Here is a 21,779-nt window from a genome sequence, read left to right on the forward strand (position 1 = left end):
ACAGCGTCAACTTCTTGTGAAAAGAAGAACTATTACCATCTTCTTCAGATGGCTGAACGAATTACTGGAAGTCAAGGTGTCAAGGTCAAATGTTATCTCCTGACTTCAGTGAATGAATTGTTGTAATTATATCCACCTTGCTTGGGATGTCTGGCTGGCCACTATACTGAATGTTCTTCTGTCTACTCATGTACATGCACTGCAATAGAGTAGATGAAAGGACACAGACTTTTTGTTGATCATGGCACTATCATGGTGTCGTTGCTATCCTACCGAGGAATATATCTATCTTTGGATCTTGATACTCTTGAAAATCTAAAAAGAATGAAAAATCTCTGGAGGAGGATGATGTAACCATAGCACTACCTTGGTGTCGTTGCTATCAAAGGAGTGCCTATTTGGACCCTGAGACTCCTGAAACAGTCTTAAGATCCACATAACATTCTCTCCCTCTTGGGTTATGGATCAACTGTTAATTGCAGTAGCAACAGCTACTGCTTACATCTCCCACTCTTCACAGGGGGAGAGTAACTACATCAAGTCAAAAGAAATGGAGCTCCCAGACATCACTTCTTGACTAAGTAGGAACCAAAAAAAATTGTCGGAACATAGTTTGGAGGTGTTGATGATCTCCAGACAAATCAGGCAGAACGACAGGAAGTTGTAAGCCTAAGACTTGAATCATGGATGTGAAAGATGTTTCCTAGGCATCAACAGCATCTATAGTTTTTAGGAAGTCAATTACCCTAGTACTGATTGACTAGTCTCAAAGTTTTTAACCATGCATGCTGAAGACATCTTCTAGACGTCAAGAGAACCTGGTGCCAGAGGGAGTCACCTATCCAAGTACTGACCTGACCCAATCATTGCTAACTTCGCTGATCAGACGAGAAGCGATATTTTCAATGTGGCGTGGTCAATGGCTGTTATATCCACGGTCTGTAGAGACAGAGCCGAATAGTAACAATTCATGAGTGTCGAGGTTGAAGGACTAATTGACTGTCTTCCTAGATTGAACAATTCTTCAAAATGCCAAGGTGTCAAGACCAATTGCTGCTGACACTGGCCCTAGTGACCAAACTTGTCAGTCATACATCCATCATCCTGGAATGTCTGGCTGACCACTGTGCTGAGTGTGCTTTTGCAAACCCGCGCACCCGCACCGTCAATTCAGGAGATGATAGGACACTAGCTCCCCGCCCCGCCCCCCTCGTTGACTAAGAATTACTGTAGTACCACTCCTTGACAACACTACAGAATGCCTATCCTCGGATCTTGAGGCTTGGGGAGCTAAGATGATCCAGGTTATTTATGCAGATAGGTCAGGTTAGGCTACACTAGGTTTAGTTTAGGCTAGGCTAGGTTGGGTTAAGTTACTCAAGTCCCCAACCTAACCTAGCCCCTTGAAGAGCAAGTAACTACCTTCTGGTTGATGCCATGAAACAAGAAGTTCCAGGATACTGAAGTCCAGGTTTGGTAAGGTTAGGGTAGAACTAGTTAGGCTAGGCTAAGTTAGTTTAAGTACCCAACCAAACCTAACCCACCCTAGTCCCTTGAATAGCAGGTGACCACCTCCTGGTTATATCATCAGACAAGAAGTTCTACGATACTGAAGTACAGGTCTGGTAAGGTTAGGGTAGAACTAGTTAGGCTAGGCTAAGTTACGTTAAGTAACCAACCTAACCTAACCTCTTGAGGCATAGGTGAATGCCCTTCGGTTAATGCTTTGAGACACGAAGTATCTCTGGAGGGGAAATGCGTACAACACCCCAAAGGTAGTTGTCGTGTCAACATTAGGCTAAGTCCTCTCACCTCTCTGAGAGAGAGTGGGAAGGAATGGAGAGACCTTGTCGAAGACCAGGACCCTTCTTTCCATCTTCAAGAATTAGGCTTCATCCTTGTACTAAGAAGAGTATTGCAGAAGAGGACACTGAGGCTGTTGTACCGAGGAGTAGGCCTGATCCGTAGATCCACGGAGCTAGAAAATAATTCTGATTGCACAAGGAAAAAACCTTGCATGATCAGTATTGACCGACTGCTGTTTTGGAAGTGTAGGGCAGTATGGTTCTACATAACTTCACTGTAAACGAAACAAACCTGTAGTCGAAAACGAACAGGAATCCGAAGAAATCTGTGCTGACGAACTGTAACTACCTTGGATCAGGGAGTTGAAGGTTAATATTAGTATAGGAACAATCAAGGGTCAAGGTTCAAATGTGAACAATGAGCACAGATCTTCCTACCTGTAAAATGTTGAAGTCTCTGGATGAACACAAGTGAAAGACTGTCTATGCATGTAATGACGGCCATATGGGTTTGATAGAATGAATTCATTCGTTCGGTTGTAGGCATTATTGAAATGGACATTGGATGATGAAAACGCCAAATGAAGGTCATAATGTATGTCAGAAATGTCTGGAAGAACGATCCATTTGCTCGAATGCGGTGGCCATTCATTCGGTGATGTGGACGTTTACTGAAAACGGAGGCCGACTGCTACTGATGAATAAGACCCCACCAACTTACATTATGAAGGACGTAAAAATTGGCAGGCAGGACGATTCTGTTCGCTTTTGTGGTAATGTCCGTTGGCCGTTACCAGATGATCAAGCTAAAACATGTACATGATCGAAAGGCATTGCACAGGCATGCTGCTGATGCACTTGCACGTGGGTTGCCACCATTCTAGGTGTCCATAGAAGTATTATCAATGCTCTTCGCCGACAGAATTGGTGCTTCAACGTGGCATGGCCATAGGCCATCCCGTTCTCTTCCCAAACCTTCACATGAGCGTGGTCAGTGGTTCGTTCCTGGACATGCCATCCTGAGACAACTTCCACACACCCCTGTGTGATGGGCGTGTCGTTATACGGCCATCTGTGCTGTCATGTCCACGGCCAGGCAAACATGAACGGCAAACCCGATTTCTTTTAAGAGAGAGAGAGAATGTGAGCGATGACAAGACATTGAGGAGCGAGGCTTGAATTGTGTGGGGGGGGGGGGGGCAGCCAGAGAGATAATATCTCCTGACTCCTCTCCTGAAACTTCCAAAGTCAAAGCTATGGATGAATGGGAAGGGGTAAAATCTTCCAGGGAAGAAGAAGCAATTGGAGAAAGATTGGCCATAAAAGGAACTGGAAGAGGAGACTGAGAAGCGGCCATTGAAGGAGGCGAAAAACCCCTTCCAAGATGGCTCTGCCTTCCTCCTCTGATGCTGCTTCTTGGCAAAAATCCTCCACTGCTCAGAAGGCCAAGAACGACTTTCGGGGTAAGAAACAAGACAGGAACTCCCACTGGTCCTGGAGAGCAAGTCAGGACCAAACACACTGTTAAAGATCTTGCTACATCAAACTCCGTGTTGATGGAGAGAGGGAAATCTTGGTAGGTTTAGGTAAGAAGTATCCTCATACGACTGAATACGAAACCCTCACCTGGAAACACAAAAAACCCCGCATTGTCTCAATCTTCTCAATCTACACAACATCTGAAAGACTAATACATTACAACACTCCAAGAAATTGTTTAGTCGAAAATAAAAAATACAGTTTGTTCAAGAAAAAGCATTTCAGAACAAGAAGGGAATAAGAATGTCGAAGAGGGAAGTTCTTAAAAACAAGGTTGAGAGATGTTTATAGTTGGTTGTTAAGAGTTGGATTAGTACTATCCTTCCAATTCTCCACAGTTGCGTGATAAAAAGGAAAAAGAATACACAAAACAAACACCAGGCAGATAGATGCTGGGTTTACATAAATATGAAAAGGCAACAAAAAAAGTAAGAAAATGGAGAAAGGCTCCAAAACTTATATGGGATAAAACGAGTCAATATGGCTATGTAGCAAGAACAAGTGAATATATCATTTGTGAGACATAGAAAACCAAGTTGAAATGTTTCAATATATCAATATATGCAAAGTATAAACAAAATACAAACAGTATATTATAAAAACAAATTCTCATATTCAAACACAGAAGAGAAAGTCAAACAGCAGGTTAGAGCAAGAAACGCACGTCTAGATGAGACAGCGGCCAAAAGAAACCTGTGTAGAATTGAATGGGCATCGACTTGATGGGCGGTGCTTCCGCCGCTGCCATCAGTATTTATTACCATAATCGCCTTGCAAAAGTTTAACGGCCGTATTTCCAGCTTGCTGAAAGTTAAACCCACATGTAAAGACCAAGTGTTTGTATTTGTGCAGGAACAAATTTCATATAAACTTCAACCTTTAACCAGAACACAGTACAGCAGGCATGTAAAACAAAGGTTTCATTGGTAAACACATCTGAAATTTACAATTCTTACGTTGCACTGTAACCTCAATTTTTATTTAGTCTTTACTTTTACAAATTCCAGTGAATGCTGTTACACCTACCTGTGTCTGGTGTATCAGCACTGCGAGAATAAGACAATGGTGGGGCTGCCTGTGGTCCAGGTGACTGAGATGCTGTCACAGGGTTGTGGGAAGGGCCTACACTTATGCTGGGATGCTGAGATACGTGGCCATTAGTGTGGTGATGGGGATGGTGGAAGTGGTGGTGATGGTGATAACTGTTCCGATCGCCGATGTTGCCATCAACACAAGAATGCTGTTCGCTGTTAGATTTTTCCTGGACTTGATGAGGCGTTGACATGGGATGATGAGGTGTTGGCATTGACACTGGAGAAGTGGAAGCTCCACCCGTAGATGACTGACGGACTGGTAATGGTGGCCCAGTTGAAGATGCTGACTGAAAGTCAAAGGTGTATTATTTATTCTGCTGATTAAATACAAAACCAATTATTTTCAAAATTAAGTAATCCTCCTCCCTGATCATTTCGACCACAGCAACAAGAAAATTTTATGGATAACAAAAAATTTTACAAGCAGACTCAATAAAATAGTACCAGTAAATAATTCAATATTCATAGCCAATTCCACTATCAATTACTTATACAGTACTCAAAAGCCAAGTACAGTTTAATTATGACACAAGCAAAGGACTCACATGATTTTCTGGACTTTTACTACAGACCTTTGTTGTGGTGCTTCCATGTCTGATACTTTTCAACTACTCTTCATCCCTTCTCATCACATGTCCAAAGTATGACAATCTTTGAGATCTGTTTATTTTATTGCTGTTTGACACAACAACTCTGCTACTGCCTCATTCAAAATATGATCTCGCCATCAGTCTTAACATTCTTTACAGACCCTTTTCAGAATATTCCCTATTAAGTTTGTTAGCACCAATGTTCTGCAACATATAATAAATAAAGTACAACCCTACTGTAACCATAAGAAATAAGAAGTCTTTCCTTTCTGTCTCTACTAGAGTTAATTTTACATACCAGTGTCTACCTATCTATGTCCATTTCATAAACTGTATCTATTTACTTTTTTAATGGCCTTCCAATCATTGCTTCAGTCCAGTGTGTTCCTAAGGCAATAGGAAAGTTTTATGTCAGTCTTCCAACAAATTTACTGGATCAATTTCTCATACATTTTTGGCATAAAAATCTGCTCATGCATATTTTGTAATACTGTACTGAGCAACTCTTATGATACTCGCTGTGGCACATGATACACTATACACACAGAGGCCAACATACACTGATTTTCAATTATCACCTCTCCATTCAACTTTCGCCTTTTAAACATATCCACAAATGCTGTCTCATATTCTGAATATTGCAGCTTCGAGGAGCCACCTTTTCTGCACACCCTTCAAGCTTCCTCCACTACTGTAAAACAACAAAGGCTCAGGGCTGATACTTATGGACACCAACTTAATAGCACTTTCTACAGATATACCAGCAACTGTTAACTTTATTTTTAATCAAAACATGTTAATTTGACCCCAAGGAACAAAGAAAATAGCAGATACAGAGAAGAATTTTTTTGTGTTACATGGGGGATTGGCCAAGCAACAAAGTCTAAAGGAAGAGAAAAAAATGACATTTTTATAATAAAATAAAGTTTTATGTATACTTACCAAGTAATTACATTGCTATAGTTTCTATTAAGCGGCAGCTACAGATTTTGAAATTCACAGGTAGCGCTATTTTGTTTGGCTAGGTGACTAACCCCACCCACTTTCGGGGTAAGAGAGGAACAACTAGCAAAAGTATTCAATCTGTTTGTGCCATAATGTTCATTGAGGGGAGGAGGGAGGGCTCCAATCATGTAATTACTTGGTAAGTATATATAAAACTTTATTTTATTATAAAAATGTCATTTTTATATAAGTAACTTAGCAAGTAATTACACTGCTGATTCCCACACTGACAGGAGGTGGGATGCATGAACAAATCTACCCCCCAGAACATTAATAATGGTAATGAATTTGAGAATAGAAAGGATTGCTAACATTAAAAAATTAAGTTTCCATAATAAAACTAATATTGTAATACTTACCTGAACACCTGAATTGGCCCTGAACTAAATCCCCATTACTCTTTACCCACTAAGTGGGTAACTAACTGTCAGCATTACCAAAGCTTACAAGAAAATCTTGTCAAATGAGTTACCCGAAGTACTGTTGGCAACGTTGCTGCAAGTCCCAGCCGAGTGAGGCCGAGATCCCCAATTGCGTTATTCACTATTCAAATTGAAGTGGGGAGGAGGGTGGGAATCATTCTCAGGTGCTCAGGTATTCCAATATTAGTTTCATTATGAAAACCTCATATTGCAATACACTCCCTGAACACCTGAATTAGCCCGATTAACAACATTTAGAGGAGGAGGGATCAATTCTATGCACGCCCCTTTGACAACCACAGAGATGGTAGCTCACCAATCTGCTCTGCATAAGATATCCATTTAGCCAAACACTCACCATATCAATCAATGGTTTCAGTGAAGAGACATGTGTTGAGAGTACTTTGATCGAAGTCAGGTCAGTACTCGGCCAGGATACCTATCTAGTTAAACACTCACCTTATCAATCGTTGCTTTTGGTGATGAGACATGATGGAGCGTACCTTTGATCGCCCGTCAGGTCTGTACTATCTAAGTCCGTCAACCTCCCATGTGGTTCTTCAGAACCTCTCATGTATGGAGGAGTATGGTGACCTCCCATGTGGCTATTCATAGCCTCTCATGTATGGAGGGAAATAAAACAGTGTGCCGAGCCGCTGATCCTCCGGATAAGGTCCGGCAATCGAAGAAGTATCTCGGTGCCGACGAAATAGCCTAGCCTACTAGAGTACCCCCTTGGACTCTCGTAGGGAAACTATCAAAGACTAAGATACTTAAAACGTACTAAACCTAAGTTCATGTGATTATATTATCACTGTTGCCTAAGAATTCTAAAGACTAAAAGGAATTCCTCTATCTGGTTAACCTAAGAATCTCTTCACTATGTGAATACCGCATCAGCTAAATAAACGCCCTAGATAATAGACTTCACCGCTAACGTGCAAAATAGTGCGACATCTCATGATCTCAGAGTCATTGGTGTTGCTACTTTTGTTACTACTACAACTATAAACTGAAGTTTGATGTTTGACGCGCGTTCTCACATTCAAACGGTTTGTGGACAATGAAGCCCTGCCCACAAAGTCAGGCTCGAACAGACTTCTTTAAACCGTTCGACAATGTGTTCGACAACCAAATACCCCATTCACATGTTCGAACATAACTTCAAACACAGGTCTGTCGAACCGCGTTCGACGAACCGTTTGACCGTGTAAACCCCCCCTTAAGAGAATAATCCTCCGAACCTCCGCGTTAATACCCCCTCAGCTAAATGAACGCACCCTACATAATAGACTTCGCCGCTAAACGCTGTGAGGCGAATCGAACATCTCTAAGTAAAATGAGTAAACACTGAGACGGACTTCCAAGTAGCTGCTTCCAGAATAGACGGCAGTAAATAATTCCTGGGAAAGGAAGATGAATTGGACATACTCCGAACACTGTGCGGTCAGGGATATACAGAACTGAAGACGACGAAGAACAACCCTGAGAAGCCCTCCGAAAGTAACTAATCACATTCTCTGACAGCGGACGGGAAGGACTCGCAGAGAGACAAGTGTGTGCGGAAGCGGAAGGAGTTTCGCAACCCTTAATAAACAGACTTTAATGCTCCCACCGGACATAAAGGTACCTCTGCTGGATCACCAGTAATGAACACTTGCAGATAAAGAACTCTAAATGAACGAGGCAGAGTTTTACCCTCCGACTCTGTCTTCGCCGCAAATTCCGGAAGACAGACAAATATGTATCATTCTCGCACAGGAACCCAACCTAGAAACTGCCTGAAGCTTGCCCAACCCTTTAGCTGAAGCTAAAGCCGTAAGAAAAGGCAACTTCTCAGTGTCTTAATGTTATAGTTTCAATAGGTTCAAAGGCAGGGGAAAGCAAGATAAATATTGAAATACTTCCAATAAGTCCCACAAAGAGGGCCCAAGTCGGCAAAAACAGGACGTTCAATCTTACGAGAACTTAATCAACGATTATCTTACTACTTGAAACTTCAGGAATGTGGAAACTAAATATACCACTAACCGTTGAGCGGTAGTCAGCAATGGCCGAATACGAAAGACTTGATTTTCCAGAGGAATAAAGGAAAATCCGCTATTTTGGCTATGGAAGGTCTAGAGATGGAATGACCTTCCTTATGACACTAACTTCTATTACCATTTCTAGCTGAACCTGGTAAGGCTTATGGGTTGACTTAATCTAAAAGAAAACTACTTAGGCACAGTTTTAGGGAGTCCGGACTGTTTAGCGGCTCTCTCTACAGTTGCCCTGCAGCTAGGTCCAGCACGCGAGGGTTTGGATAGTAATAGACAGAATGTGGTCGTCTGAGAAGTAGTTTCGCATTGGTAGGGACAACGGAACTTCCATAGGGAGCTCTAGGAGTTCCGGAAACCAAGCGTGTTATGGTGAGCAGGGAGCTATTAGAGTCAAGGTCGTCTTGACACTCTCCCGCAATTTCCCTATTACCTGATTAATGAGACCGGATGGAGGAAAAGCGTACACTTGCATGTGATTCCAATTTGTAACGTCACCTTGGTGACTACTGAAATGGGGACACCCTTAGAGAGAAACAAACCGGAAGACGATGGTTTAATCATGTCACGAGTAAGTCGACAGTTGCTGGTCACTTCCTGAGAACCTGACATATTACTTCCAGAGTCAAAGTCCACTCTCCCCCCCAATACCTGAAAGAGGGCGACCTAGCAAATTTGCTCGTACTTTGGGACTCCCAATATAAATTGGGGAAGAAGAGACTTTCGTTCTTCGCACCCTCTCAGGACTATGTGCTATAGAATAGTATTGAGTTCTGTTGAGCCTGTTCCCCTCAGAGTTCTTCAGATACGACACGGCAATTACGCTGTCGCTAAACATAGCCACTACTCTGTAGCGCACTAAGACTGAGAACAACTGAGGGCTTCCTTTACAGCATTGATTTTCTCGAAGATTTATTGACTACTCTCGTTCCGAGGCCTGGATTCCTCCAAGGTTGATTCCCAACCTTGATCTGAGGCATCTGTGTACAGATGAACGTCAGGAAGAGGGGAGTCGATAGACCTTTCCCGTCAGATGCATTTCTGACTACCACAAACGATCCAACAGGCAAGAATCACTCCCGACTAAGAGAGAGAGAGAGAGAGAGAGAGAGAGAGAGAGAGAGAGAGAGAGAGAGAGAGAGAGAGAGAGAGATTGATTCTCCCTAAGAGGCTTCTCCGAGCTGGTATTGGCCGTTCCCTGCTGGATAGGAACCCTTCTATCTCTGAAGGACCGAAACTGAGAACAACTGAGGGCTTCCTTTACAGCATTGATTTTCTCGAAGATTTATTGACTACTCGCCCGAGGCCTGATTCCTCCAAGGTTGATTCCCAACCTTGATCTGAGGCATCTGTGTACAGATGAACGTCAGGAAGAGGGGAGTCGATAGACCTTTCCCCTGTCAGATGCATTTCTGACTACCACAAACGATCCAACAGGCAAGAATCACTCCCGACTATGAGAGAGAGAGAGAGAGAGAGAGAGAGAGAGAGAGAGAGAGAGAGAGAGAGAGAGAGAGAGAGAGAGAGAGAGATATTCCCTAAGAGGCTTCTCCGAGCTGGTATTGGCCGTTCCCTGCTGGACAGGAACCCTTCTATCTCTGAAGGACCGATTGGACTCTCTCTAGGGTTGTGAAAACCCTCTGAGGAAGAGAGAGAATCCGCTTACCTGAATATGTTAAGAATTCCGTAGAATTCCCTCGCTCTTACTAGCTCCCCTGGAGAGGAGGCCAGTTAAACGATCGTCTAGATACTTCAACACTGTTTCGTCTAGATACTTCAACACTCTGAATCCTTGACGATGCATAATTGCCGACACCGGAGAAATGAGTTAGAAGAAACCATGTTCGTCATACTGGCTACGTCATCATCCTTGAACAAGAATTAGCTAAGGCTAATGGTGTTCTAAGCAATCCCTCTTATGAATGTCCGGATACTGAGGGGGAAGATGACCAAGATAGAAATTTCGACTTTCCTGCTCCAAACATCGTAGACGAAGCCAAAGCTTTCGCCTGGTGAGCCAGACCCCTCGAGATAAATTTATTAGGCTGCCAACAGCCACGGATCCGAAGGGACATAGCCGTCACTCTTTAGAACCCGCATTACAATAACTTGACTGCATCCAGAAAGAATGCGCAAGAGCCTTAGTCTGATTGCGCAACACATACCCCCAAGCACCTGCTTCCCTAAGAGAAGTCCTTACGAGCCGAAACGACGTAGGAGACTTAAACAGGAATGCCTCAACCGATTCATTGAGGGGCAACCTGACACCTGCCGAAGGATTACCTCGAACTACGTAAATCGTCCTACTCAGAGAGAGAAGAGAAGAGTGCTGTATATTAGAAGCAACTACCGATGCTAAGCGAACATCCGCCTCCTCCAAAGCCTGGCTAACCTGAACAAACCAAACCAGCCAATACAAAAAAAGAGGCAGGAGCTGGTTTAGTGTCATAAAAACCTCAAAATCGGGAGGTCTGGAGCTCTTGCTTGAGGGTACGAAGAAGTAACATACTCAAGCCTGTGTCCATAATCATACTGCTGGCAAGAGGACATTCTAAGTCCGCCAGAATCTCCTGCACCTACGGATAAGAATCCTGTTCCGCAATGTCTGAACGGTCTAAGACCGACAAAGGAGGAGGCACTGGACGAAGCCCCGGACAACGATGAAGAGTCCGCAATCGGACCAACCTAACCAGAATGCTGCACACCCACACCTAATCGGGTACCCGGAGCTGAATCCGCATTGTTGGACCCGCCGGGAAGAGAAGGCTGAACCGATAAAAACCCGGAGCCAATTCCCCATTATTACCAAGGGGAAGACGAGTGCGAGTAGCCAAACCAACACTGTTAAATCTTGGGGGAGGATGCGCAAACAAAAACGCTGCAGAGGGACGGAAGAAGATGAAGGAGAGAGAATGAAAGAGGTGGAAGCTAGCCTGAGTTACCGCTGTGGAAAATGCAGGCGATGAAAGCCGTGGACTGCACGAAGAAGGTACCGCACGCTCTGCCAAAACCGCGGAGCACAAACCCGAACTGGAATCGACGGGAAAACCCTGTGAAATACCTGATACTGTCGGGACAGCCGCATGAAGAGGAAGCAAGGGGTTGCGCATACCTGAAGGGATGGAACAAGAGACCCCTACAGGCAAAATCTGCCGAAACAGGGTTTTCGCCTGTCCCGAAGCTCCTCCTACTGGAGAAGACTGTACTAAGGAAGGAAAAGGCGGGAGGCATAGGAATAGCAGACGCATAAAGTTACCTGAGAGGAGGAAAACCAAAATTGAAGGAAGAGGGAAAACGGAAGATGCGGAAGCCGCAGGAAAGACCGGAGCAGAAGAAGAAAGGGCCGAAGAGGAGACGGAAAAGGGAGTAACAGAGAATGTGGGAGCAGGAGATGAAGCGACAGATAACGAAGGAGAAAACTTAGACCAAAAAGGAACGAAGGTACACCGAATCTGGCCCACCTCAATAATCCTGAAAACATATCCGACATGAATTCTGGACACTACTGTGTCACACACTCTCTAATGTTAGAGAAAACATTCAAGAAAAAAAATATAACCTCTCGTCATAGGTCTATACCCGTCAAAAAACCCCGCCATCCGTCTTATAACCCGCCACAGCCAATTGCAGGTCCCGCAAATTACTTTAGAAGCCGAAAGGACACACCATAATCTGCCTTACTAGATGGAGGAGTAGAAAATACAAGGAAGGGGGAAACTACAGTAGGATATTTGGGAAACTACAGTAGGAGATTTAGAAAACAATAGGAAGTGAGTTAGAAGCGAAAGCAGGATTCTGCCCCACTGTAACTGAAACATTGACTTGAGACTGAGCCAGATCGAAAGAAGAGATGGAGAAACTCTTGTCAAGAGCACAAAAACCACTCGAACCCAAAACTGGAACCCATTCAGGAGAATAACACTGCACCGTTAAAACCTTCTCGTCACTACCAAACCCAAACCTATCCTCTTTTATCACACCTAGATCTTGATCCTAACATTATCAACATTAAATTTATCAATATTACAAGGGGGTTGGGGGGGGGAATCCTTCACTGCCTGCTCTGCGCCAAGGGGGCTGGCAGGCCCTACCCACTCGGAGGCTTGCGGTTCTGCCATTACCCTCAGCACCTGTTAGGGCTGGTTCTGGAATAGGCAGGGGAGCTGAAAAGGAAGAATTAGACATCCTAATACTGTACTACTATTATCCCTATCTGACAAATGTTGAAGACGACTAGCTATTGAATTTTCCTTACTAATTGCAATCCTATCCTCTATCTGTTTGACTACCATTGAACTCGCTAAATCCATCAACTGATCTGTAGCAGAAGTCTGAGGCACTTGAGGCAACAAGAATCTGACCGATGTCTGCCGCCGTTACTAGCCAAAGACTTGGGATGACGATTGTAATCATCCCTCTCTTGTGCCTTCCAATGGGAGCATTCATCGCAATGAGTCTGGACATCACAATTAACCTTCCTACATACCTGACGGAATGTCTATCATGTCTCAAGGTACTCATCCGTCTTTGCAGGAAGAAGAAGCGATGAGCGCCAGAGTCCACCGTCGTAGGTAGTCGAGGCTGACGTCGAAGCCGATGGCACGGTAGTAGAAGGTGAAAAGTCTGTGACGCACAATCGAGACCGGGAACCAGCGAGTCCAAATCCAAAAGACGTTCCACGTCGAAGATATCCAGAAAATCCAGGAGAAAAACCGTTAAATCCAATCCAGGTCTTCACCACAAGTCCAAAATACAAAGAGAAGTAGGGCAATAGGGTTAAAACCTCGCACTGCAGAAGGAAACAACCTTCCAGCAGCGCGAACAAAAAGCAATTGACGAAAATGGGGCGTGTCGGCGCACACCTGTGTCAGCGTTGCCAACCATTCGTTATGGTAGCTCAAGTGACAAGATTTTACCTGCAGCGTTGGTAAAGATGGCTGTTAAAATTCCCACTATAGTGGGATGGGTAGTTGTGAGTTGTTCGGGCTAGTGGGGATTAAGGGCTAATTCAGGAGTTCAGGGAGTGTATTGCAATGGAGAAATTAAATTAAGGCTGTCAAGCCAAGCACTGGGACACTTTCAGCCTTAAGACAGTGAAATGTGGAGTTGGAGTGGTAAGAATTTCAGTTACTGGTGTCAGCAAGATTGAAGAAAGGAATGGGAATGTAGGTTAAGTTAAAGGATAAAAAGTGGATGCAACTAAGGAGCAAAAGTAATGCTGAATACAGTGCACTGACAGCACTACACCCCTATACCAGGAGAATAGAAAAGAAATAAACAAAGGGACCAAAAGCAATGCTGAATATAGTGCACTGACAGTGCTACACCCCTATACTGGGAGAATAGAACAGAAATAAACAGGTAACAGAAAAAGGATATTTCTGAAAAACATACAGTAAAAAATTTTACATAGTGGATGGAGCTACTTGACGAAAAAAAAAAAAAAAAAAAAAGTGCTTTGAAGCATGTACCTGTCTTGGACTGGTTTCTGACTGAATCTGTGGTTGCAGACGCTGCCGTAAGGTAAACAGCAGATGGCGAACCGTTACATCCACTCCTCCAACATGCAACTGCCGAAACTGAAGAATTTGCCTCCATGTAAGACCAAACTCGCGCACTCCTTCACTAATCTTTTTGAGTACCTGACGAATATAACTTCTGTTAGGGACTTCATATCCAACTATAAAATAACATGATCTTCAAAATCCATTACATTTTGAATAGTAAACAGTACATCTTACCTATGCCAATCAAATTGCATGATATTGTATATTTAGCTTCTTTTTAAACTTTGCATTCAACTTCAATACAATGGGCTGTACTTACCTGACACTCGCAATAAGCAATCAGACAATCGAGGGCAAGGCGTGAGATGAGGTCTGGATCCAGGACACCTTCTAATACTAAGCAAGATGGATCACCACTGTCTCCACTTTCAGCAGGATGACTAGCCCTTGGAGTATAACCCATTAATGACAGCACATTTTCAGCTCCACTAAGATGACGTGCAACTTGATGCACCCAAAAACCACTGTACAGCTGTTAAAAAAAGTAAAATTAATATGAACACAACTATCGCATACTTTGAATACTTCAGAATATAAATAACCATACTTTGGAAACCCTCACCAGGTTAAACCTAGCCAAATTTACCCACTTGGAAAATACAAATACACACACAACTACCACAGGTAAACTGGATATCAATATAATATACGCAAGCCTCACTCCAATTTCAATAAACATCAAAATGGTTATATAATATCAGGTAATATTAGGAAACACTCTATAATACTATATAACCTTAATCAAACACGAATGACAAAACTTACTTTGACTTCTCGATATTCCTTCCTCCAAGGTTGCGCTATGAGATTAGCGGCATACTGGGCCAGTGCATCAAATGCACATGCAGCACTGTAAGCACTAAAATCACTGATTGTGCTAATACTCTTCTCCAAAACATCAGATATTTGATGAAACATGAACTTATGATTATGGGGTGTGATTGCCAAGTAATCCATGATGACTCCTGGAGAACACAAAACAATTATGTGCAGTTACATATATGCTGTCAAATTCAATAAATTCATAAAGTAAATCAGCAACTTCAAACACGTCCTTTTTAATCACAAAATTTTCTGGCATCCAGTGTATGCTGAAATAATGGGCCTTCAGAAAAAAGACAATAGTATAATTCAAGTATCAGCCATAACTTTTCTTCTAAAATTTTCTGTTTATGATCTCTGAAAAATAAAAAAAAATTTTTGGTGAAAAAGTTCAGCTGCCCAGGAAATCTACAGAAATCAATTCCACTACAGTTACTTCTCAATACCTAAGAAGCTGGGAACCTATAACCTCGACTAAAATTGTGCTTTTTTCACACAAACCACTCCTACATGAAGATGCAAAAACTGTTGTTTTAACCATTCAATTGTAAAGAAAACCTTTAAACTTCCATACAGTTTGAGTTTGAAATGTTTGCTCTCATGTTAATACAAACACAAATGCTGTGTGTGATATTACTGTTACTAAGTTCAGCAACTGAAGCGGACTGTTGAATCTTGCTGCTATCCATTCACGTGTGCTGTTAAGGATTTATTCTGAAATATAGTCCAACCTCTTAAATCCAAGAACCTTGGGGCCAGGCCACTGCCAGACCACAGAAAATCCCAGAGTATAAAATACACACTTATAAAATGAAGCCCTATGTAAACATAGTCTTGCAAGCTAATTCCACATACAAATAGCCGACTTAGTCCACTACTGTACTTGGCTAGGTTCTGACACCACTTTTTATTATTTTATTATTCATATATTTTCACTTTATCATTTTATAACTTCATACTGTATAAATTTCTTTAAAATACAGTAGTGTACTTTATTTAACCCATTTAGCCTACAATCTTGAGTTAGCCTAACTGTAAGTCAACTACTTAACTTTTCTCAAAATCTGCAGAATATTATCAGTGACTTTCATCTAAATTTACTATATTCATTATTATTAGTTTCTTCGTCATTTATTTTTTATTGTAGAGGGTAATGAAATGACAAAAATTACATTTTTATAATAAAATAAAGTTTTATATATACTTACCAAATAATTACATAGCTATAGTTTCTACTTTACGCAGCAGCTCAAAATTCGAAATTCCTGGTAGCGCTCTTTTGTTTTGGGTGTCAGTATACCGCCCCACCCACTATCGTTGCAGAATAGGTACAATGTAGCTAAAGAGCTCAATTCGTTTAGGCTCTATGTCCATGAGAGGGGAGGAGAGAGGGCTCTGATCATGTAATTATTTGGTAAGTATATATAAAACTTTATTTTATTATAAAAATGTCATTTTTATATCATATAAATAACTTACCAAATAATTACATAGCTGAATCCCACATTGATTGGAGGTGGGATGAATGGACATATACTAACCAAAAAAAAACTGATATGGAGAAGAATTTGGAATAGAACATTAGCTGGCATCTTGATATGCTTGTTGTAACCTTACCTGGTGAGGGAGCAATGGTAGACGGGTACTGCCTCTGGTCGTAGCTCCTCTCGACCTGTAGTGGCGTGGCAGTAGAGCCAAGGGTCGCCTCTACTTGAGTGGGTGCTTTGCAACGTAGGAGGTTAATTGCAGGTTGCCAAAACTAACAATCCTAACGGGTCACATAAATAATATGTAGCTATGCCCTTGCCCTGGGCGCAGTACAATAGAACAACAAAGACTGGATAAAATTACCCTACACCACATGAAATTTTAGCCCAAAACCATAAAAAACAGATTGATGACCCTCACAACTCAAGTGTCCACCAGACTTCCCAAGAAGTACAACTATCCCTATTCAAGGAGAGTGGATAGAGGAAAAGAAGGCACTCCTCCTATCCTTCATCCCCCAATACCATGCCAGCTGCAAAGAACGGACCTAAAGTACTGCATTGTTCGTACACCGTTTCAATGTGCCATAAGTGAAACATGGCAAACACTGACTTGCACCTCCAAAATGTTGTTTGCAAAACTGAAGAGAGAGACAGGTTACTTCTGAAAGTCAAAGATGTTGCCACGGCTCTTATTTCATGAGCCTTTACTTTACACAAGGGTAGTAAATCATCTTGAACTCCCGAATGTGCTTCCAAAGTTACAGATCTTAAAAAGAATGATAATGCATTCTTGTACAAAGGACGGCTGGGGTTTTTCACAGAACACCAAAGATTAGGGGCCGATCCTCTAAGGTTTTTGGTGTCTCAAGGTATACTCTAAAAGCTCTTACACGACAGAGGACTTTCTCTTGATCGGATGGGCCTAGTACTTCTGACAGGCTCTCGATTGCAAAGGAGAGAGGCCAAGGGTTAACCGGGGTCCTCATTCTTGGCCAAAAAACCCAAATTTAGCGAGTATACCGCACTGCCTTGTGAAAAACCTATCCTTTTATCAATGGCATGAAGCTCGCTGGCTCTCTTGGCTGTAGCCAAGAATAATGTCTTCTTTGTAAGATTCCGATGTGACAACGAATCCAAAGGTTCAAACGGTGATCCTGACAGCCAGTTGAGGACCACACCCAAGTTCCAAGCGACTCCTGAGGGTTTAACTTGCTTACTGGTATTCAAATGTTTGATTAAATCACTGATGTCTTGGTTTGAAGACAGGTCTACTCCTCTATGTTTGAATACTGAACTCAACATCGCTCTGTAACCCTTGATGGTAGATGTTGTGAGTCCTTTCGATGTTCTAAGATAAAATAGAAAACCTGTGATTTGGGCTACAGACGTTTGAGAAGAGGAGATATTTCGCTCCCGGCACCACTTCCAAAAAACTGCCCACTTGGATTGGTAGACTGCAGAGGAAGATTGTCGCCTGCACTTAGCAATAGCCTCTGCAGCCTTTCTTGAAAATCCTTTTGCTCTGACAAGCTCCCTGACAGTCTGAAGCCTGTCAGTGAAAGAGTGGATAACCCTTGATGGTAACGGAGGAAGTGCAGCTGTTTGAGAAGACTTCTCTTCTGAGGAAGTAGCCTTGGAAAATCTGTCAAAAGGCTCAACAGATCGGGGAACCACTCCTTGTGTGGCCAAAAGGGAGCGACTAAGGTCACTGACGTGTTGTTGTGTGCACTGAACTTTCTTAGCACTTCCCTCAACATGCTGAAGGGAGGGAAGGCGTAAAGGTCGAGGTTCGACCAGTCCTGCAACATGGCATCTGTTGCCCATGCTTGCGGGTCCAGAGCCGGGGAACAATACAATGGAAGACGATAGTTCCTTGACGTCGCAAACAGGTCTATCGACAGCTTCCCCACAGCTTCCACAGGTCGGTGCAAACCTGTGGATTGAGTGTCCATTCTGTTGGTAGGACCTGTTTGCTAAGACTCAAATCGTCTGCAAGGACGTTCATCTTGCCCTGAATGAAGCACATCCTTTGTCGCTTCGTAGAGCGTAAAAGAATGGGTGCCTCCTTGATTCTTGATATAAGCCAGGGCGGTCATGCTGTCCGAATGAACCGCTACTGTCTTGTGGAAGGTTAGCGTTGCAAAGTGTTGAAGTGCCAGATGAATCGCTTTTAATTCCTTTACGCTGATGTGGAGGTTTCTTTCAGTAGGCGACCAGAGATCTTCCTGTTGTGAATCTGTCTTCGGTTAGCCACCGCCGGAGGTCCTCTTTTATTTGGGGAGTGATGTTGGAAATGAATGAGTCCGGGAACGACTTCCTTTTCCAATTGGCCTTGAGGTAAAATTGCAGTGCTCTTGTGCGTAGCCTCACCTAATGGAACAAACTTCTCTATGGAAGAGAGGGTTCCTAGAAGACTCATCCATGTGCTGGCTGAGCAGAAGTGGTGAGTTATGAAGTCCTGAACTTTCCTGTGGCAAGTTAGTATCCTTTGTTGGGATGGAAAAGCCCGAAAACTGAGTGTCTATCACTATCCCCAAATATAGAATAGACTGAGTCGGGACTAACTGTGACTTTTTGAAGTTTATTAAAAGGCCTAAATCTTGGGCAAGAAAAAGAGTTTTCTGCGGGTCCTACATGCACTGAGATCTTGAGGGGGAGCGTAGGAGCCATTCGTCCAGGTTCTGAGAGATCTTTATCCCCATAAGTTGTAGCCATTTTGCTAGGGGAGCGAGTACCTGGGTAAAAACTTGAGGGGCCGTGGAGAGTCCGAAGCAAAGTGCCCGAAACTGGAAGACTCTGTCCTGGAACACGAATCTCAGATATTTCCTGGAGTCCGGGTGAATTGGAATGTGGAAGTAAGCATCTTGCGTGTCGATTGTAACCATCCAGTCTCCCTGATGGATGGCCGACAAAACCGACTGATTCGTCTTCATTTTGAACTTTGTTGTTTGAACATAGAGGTTCAGGGTACTGACGTCCGGGACAGGTCCCCCCGATGACTTGGGAACCATGAAGAGGCGGTTGTAAAACCCCCCCATGTTTACATCCTCGACTATTTCCATGGCTCTCTTTTCTAGTAGGGCTGACACTTCCTGAGATAGGGTCGAAAACCTCTCTAAGTCTACCGAGTAGGCTATTAAGCTGATTGGAGAGGTTACTAAGACTTTCAGCATCCACGGCTCCATATTCTTCTTTTTCCATTCTGTCCAGAAATGGGAGTCTTGCTCCCACTGGAACACGGAGGACAGACATATCATTTTCTAAGTGTTGTCTTATTCATGGGTTTCCTAGTTGGTCTGGAGGTTCGGAGGTTGGCTCTAGGTGGGGACTGGAAACAACATCTAGAACCTCAAAAGGTTGTTGCGTTGCTACAGGGGCGACAACGTTATAGTAGTTATGCTTGTAGTGGCTCGTGCAGGGAACTTAAGTTCTATTGGTGGATTGAGTGAGGAGACCTTGAGTTGACTTCTTCTGTAGATCCACTGAGATCCATTCCAGGGTGTCCTGGGGGAACAGACTATTCTTGTCCAGGGGTGCAAAAAGAAGCGAAGAACATTGCGATGGGGTGACTCCTTTTGCCATGTATGAGCACCACAAATCTCGTTTCTTGAGGACTCCTGTGTGAAGACAGTTGCTAGCTCTAGTGCTCCATCTCTTATGGCTCTATCCGCACGTCCCAGTACTCCCAGCCAGTCCGATGTGAAGTTCTCCTGAAGGGACGTACAGTCTTCTATCTTTTTGGCTAGGGCCCCCCCCCGTCCAATCTAGAAAACTAAAGATCTCGAAGACTTTAAATATACCTTTAAGAAGACGGTCTAATTCTGAGGCTGTGAAGAGAATTCTGGCCGATGAGAAAGCAGAGCGACAAGAGGCATCTAAGATACTGGAGAAGTCCCCTTGAGAGGAGGCAGAAACTCCCAGGACAGAGCTTCTCCAGTTGCATAAGAAAGATACTTCTGCCTTATCAAACGAGAGGGAGGCGAACAAAAAACTGCCTTCCCGACTCCCCTCTCCTCTGCTAGCCAGGCATCCATGCAGCCGAAAGCTTTCTTCGACGATGAAGACAACACCATACGTGGCAGTCTGGAGGTACCAGGTGGTTGTCTCATCAAATAGGCCGAAACCGGCGATAATGGGACTACTGGAGAGAAGAACGACGGGTAGCAGACCAGGAAAAACCTGAGCAGTGCCGAGTAATGAGAGGCAGGGTGCTCCTCTTCTGCAGGTTCCTCGACAGACAAAGCGGGTGATCCTGGGGTTCCACGGTGTCTTGCACTACTGGAGTTGGCTTTTGAAGAAGGCTCAACACTTTATCAAGCTGAAGTTGAAGCAGCACCAACGAGGGTTCTTGAGTAAGACGGAAATTCTCTTGCGGCATCCAATACTGAAAACTCTCCTTGCGCGGTCACAGAGAAATTACAAGTGGGGTGGACTTCGAGAGAGGAGCCCCCAGCGACTGGACGCATGGACGTTGGGTGCCCACCCGCTTTTGAAGCAGACACTGACTCCTTGGAAGAGACTGCATTGTCCGCGGACACTCGGCGCCCCAAGGATGGGCGCTTGGCGATCTGGCGTTCCCGGTCCAAGCAGTCAAACACGGGCTCTTCTAACTCGGAATCTGGGCGCTCACGAACAGGCAAGGTGAAAACGGCGCGCTCATGTGATGGGCGCTCGGACATTGGGCGCTCTAGAGATGAAAGCTCGGATGCCGTGTGATCTACAAGTTGGCGCTTACGCACACCACTAACGTACACTGGGCACTCGTACTCTTGGTGCCCATGAGCTGGACTGGCATACACTCGTTTGGGGTTGGAGCGCACTTTCACACCTGAATGGGAGCAAAAATCTCTTGCTGGCTACTCCCAAAAACTACAAGAAGGGAGAGGGCTACATTCTTTCTCTACAGCTCGCTTATGAGACGGGGACGAATCTGAATCCACTGAAGCGCCTGGCCTTTTCAATGGCCTGGAAACATTGACAAAATGGTCGATGCATTTCCAAAATGGGGAGAATCTGAATCACTTGAAGATATGGCATGCGGATCCATTTGAACACCTTTCCAACGGCATTCTTCCACAGCCTGGGATTGGCAGACAATAGGCTCAGATGAGGCGATGACTGCTAGTGGGCAAACTCCATCAACCTCCCTTGGACTGCCAGTTTGCTTCCTCCCATGTTGGCAAGGGGAGTTTAGCAGGGACCTTGCCCTAGGAGCATCGGTGGGACGAACAGCCGGCCCCTCCACTGACACTTCACTCAACACTACACTATTAAATTTGTCCATTAGGACCTTCACAGAGTTCCCAATCTGGAAAACAGTATTGACAAGTAAATGAAATTTTTTATCTACCCGTGCTTCTAAGCTGGCAATGGCATTGGGTTCAGCAGAATGAGAGCTAAGTAATG

The 21,779-nt window shown here is 43.7% G+C and overlaps 1 protein-coding gene across 3 annotated transcripts in view; it reads right to left on the bottom strand.

Moving 5' to 3' along the window:
* The window catches only part of tamo (PUB and ZnF_RBZ domain-containing protein tamozhennic), a 59,204-nt gene that overhangs the window by 14,370 nt on the left and 23,055 nt on the right, over positions 1–21,779 (bottom strand). For all 3 annotated transcript variants that reach the window (XM_067132632.1, XM_067132640.1, XM_067132622.1), the window contains exons 3-6: positions 14,827–15,026; positions 14,321–14,533; positions 13,966–14,136; positions 4,371–4,725 (exon numbers count right to left, since the gene is read on the bottom strand). In XM_067132632.1, coding sequence (XP_066988733.1) covers positions 4,371–4,725; positions 13,966–14,136; positions 14,321–14,533; positions 14,827–15,026 — 939 coding nt within the window. The remainder of the gene's footprint in view (positions 1–4,370; positions 4,726–13,965; positions 14,137–14,320; positions 14,534–14,826; positions 15,027–21,779) is intronic.

Source organism: Macrobrachium rosenbergii, chromosome 3, assembly GCF_040412425.1.
Source record: "Macrobrachium rosenbergii isolate ZJJX-2024 chromosome 3, ASM4041242v1, whole genome shotgun sequence".
Taxonomy (NCBI): Eukaryota; Metazoa; Arthropoda; class Malacostraca; order Decapoda; family Palaemonidae; genus Macrobrachium; species Macrobrachium rosenbergii.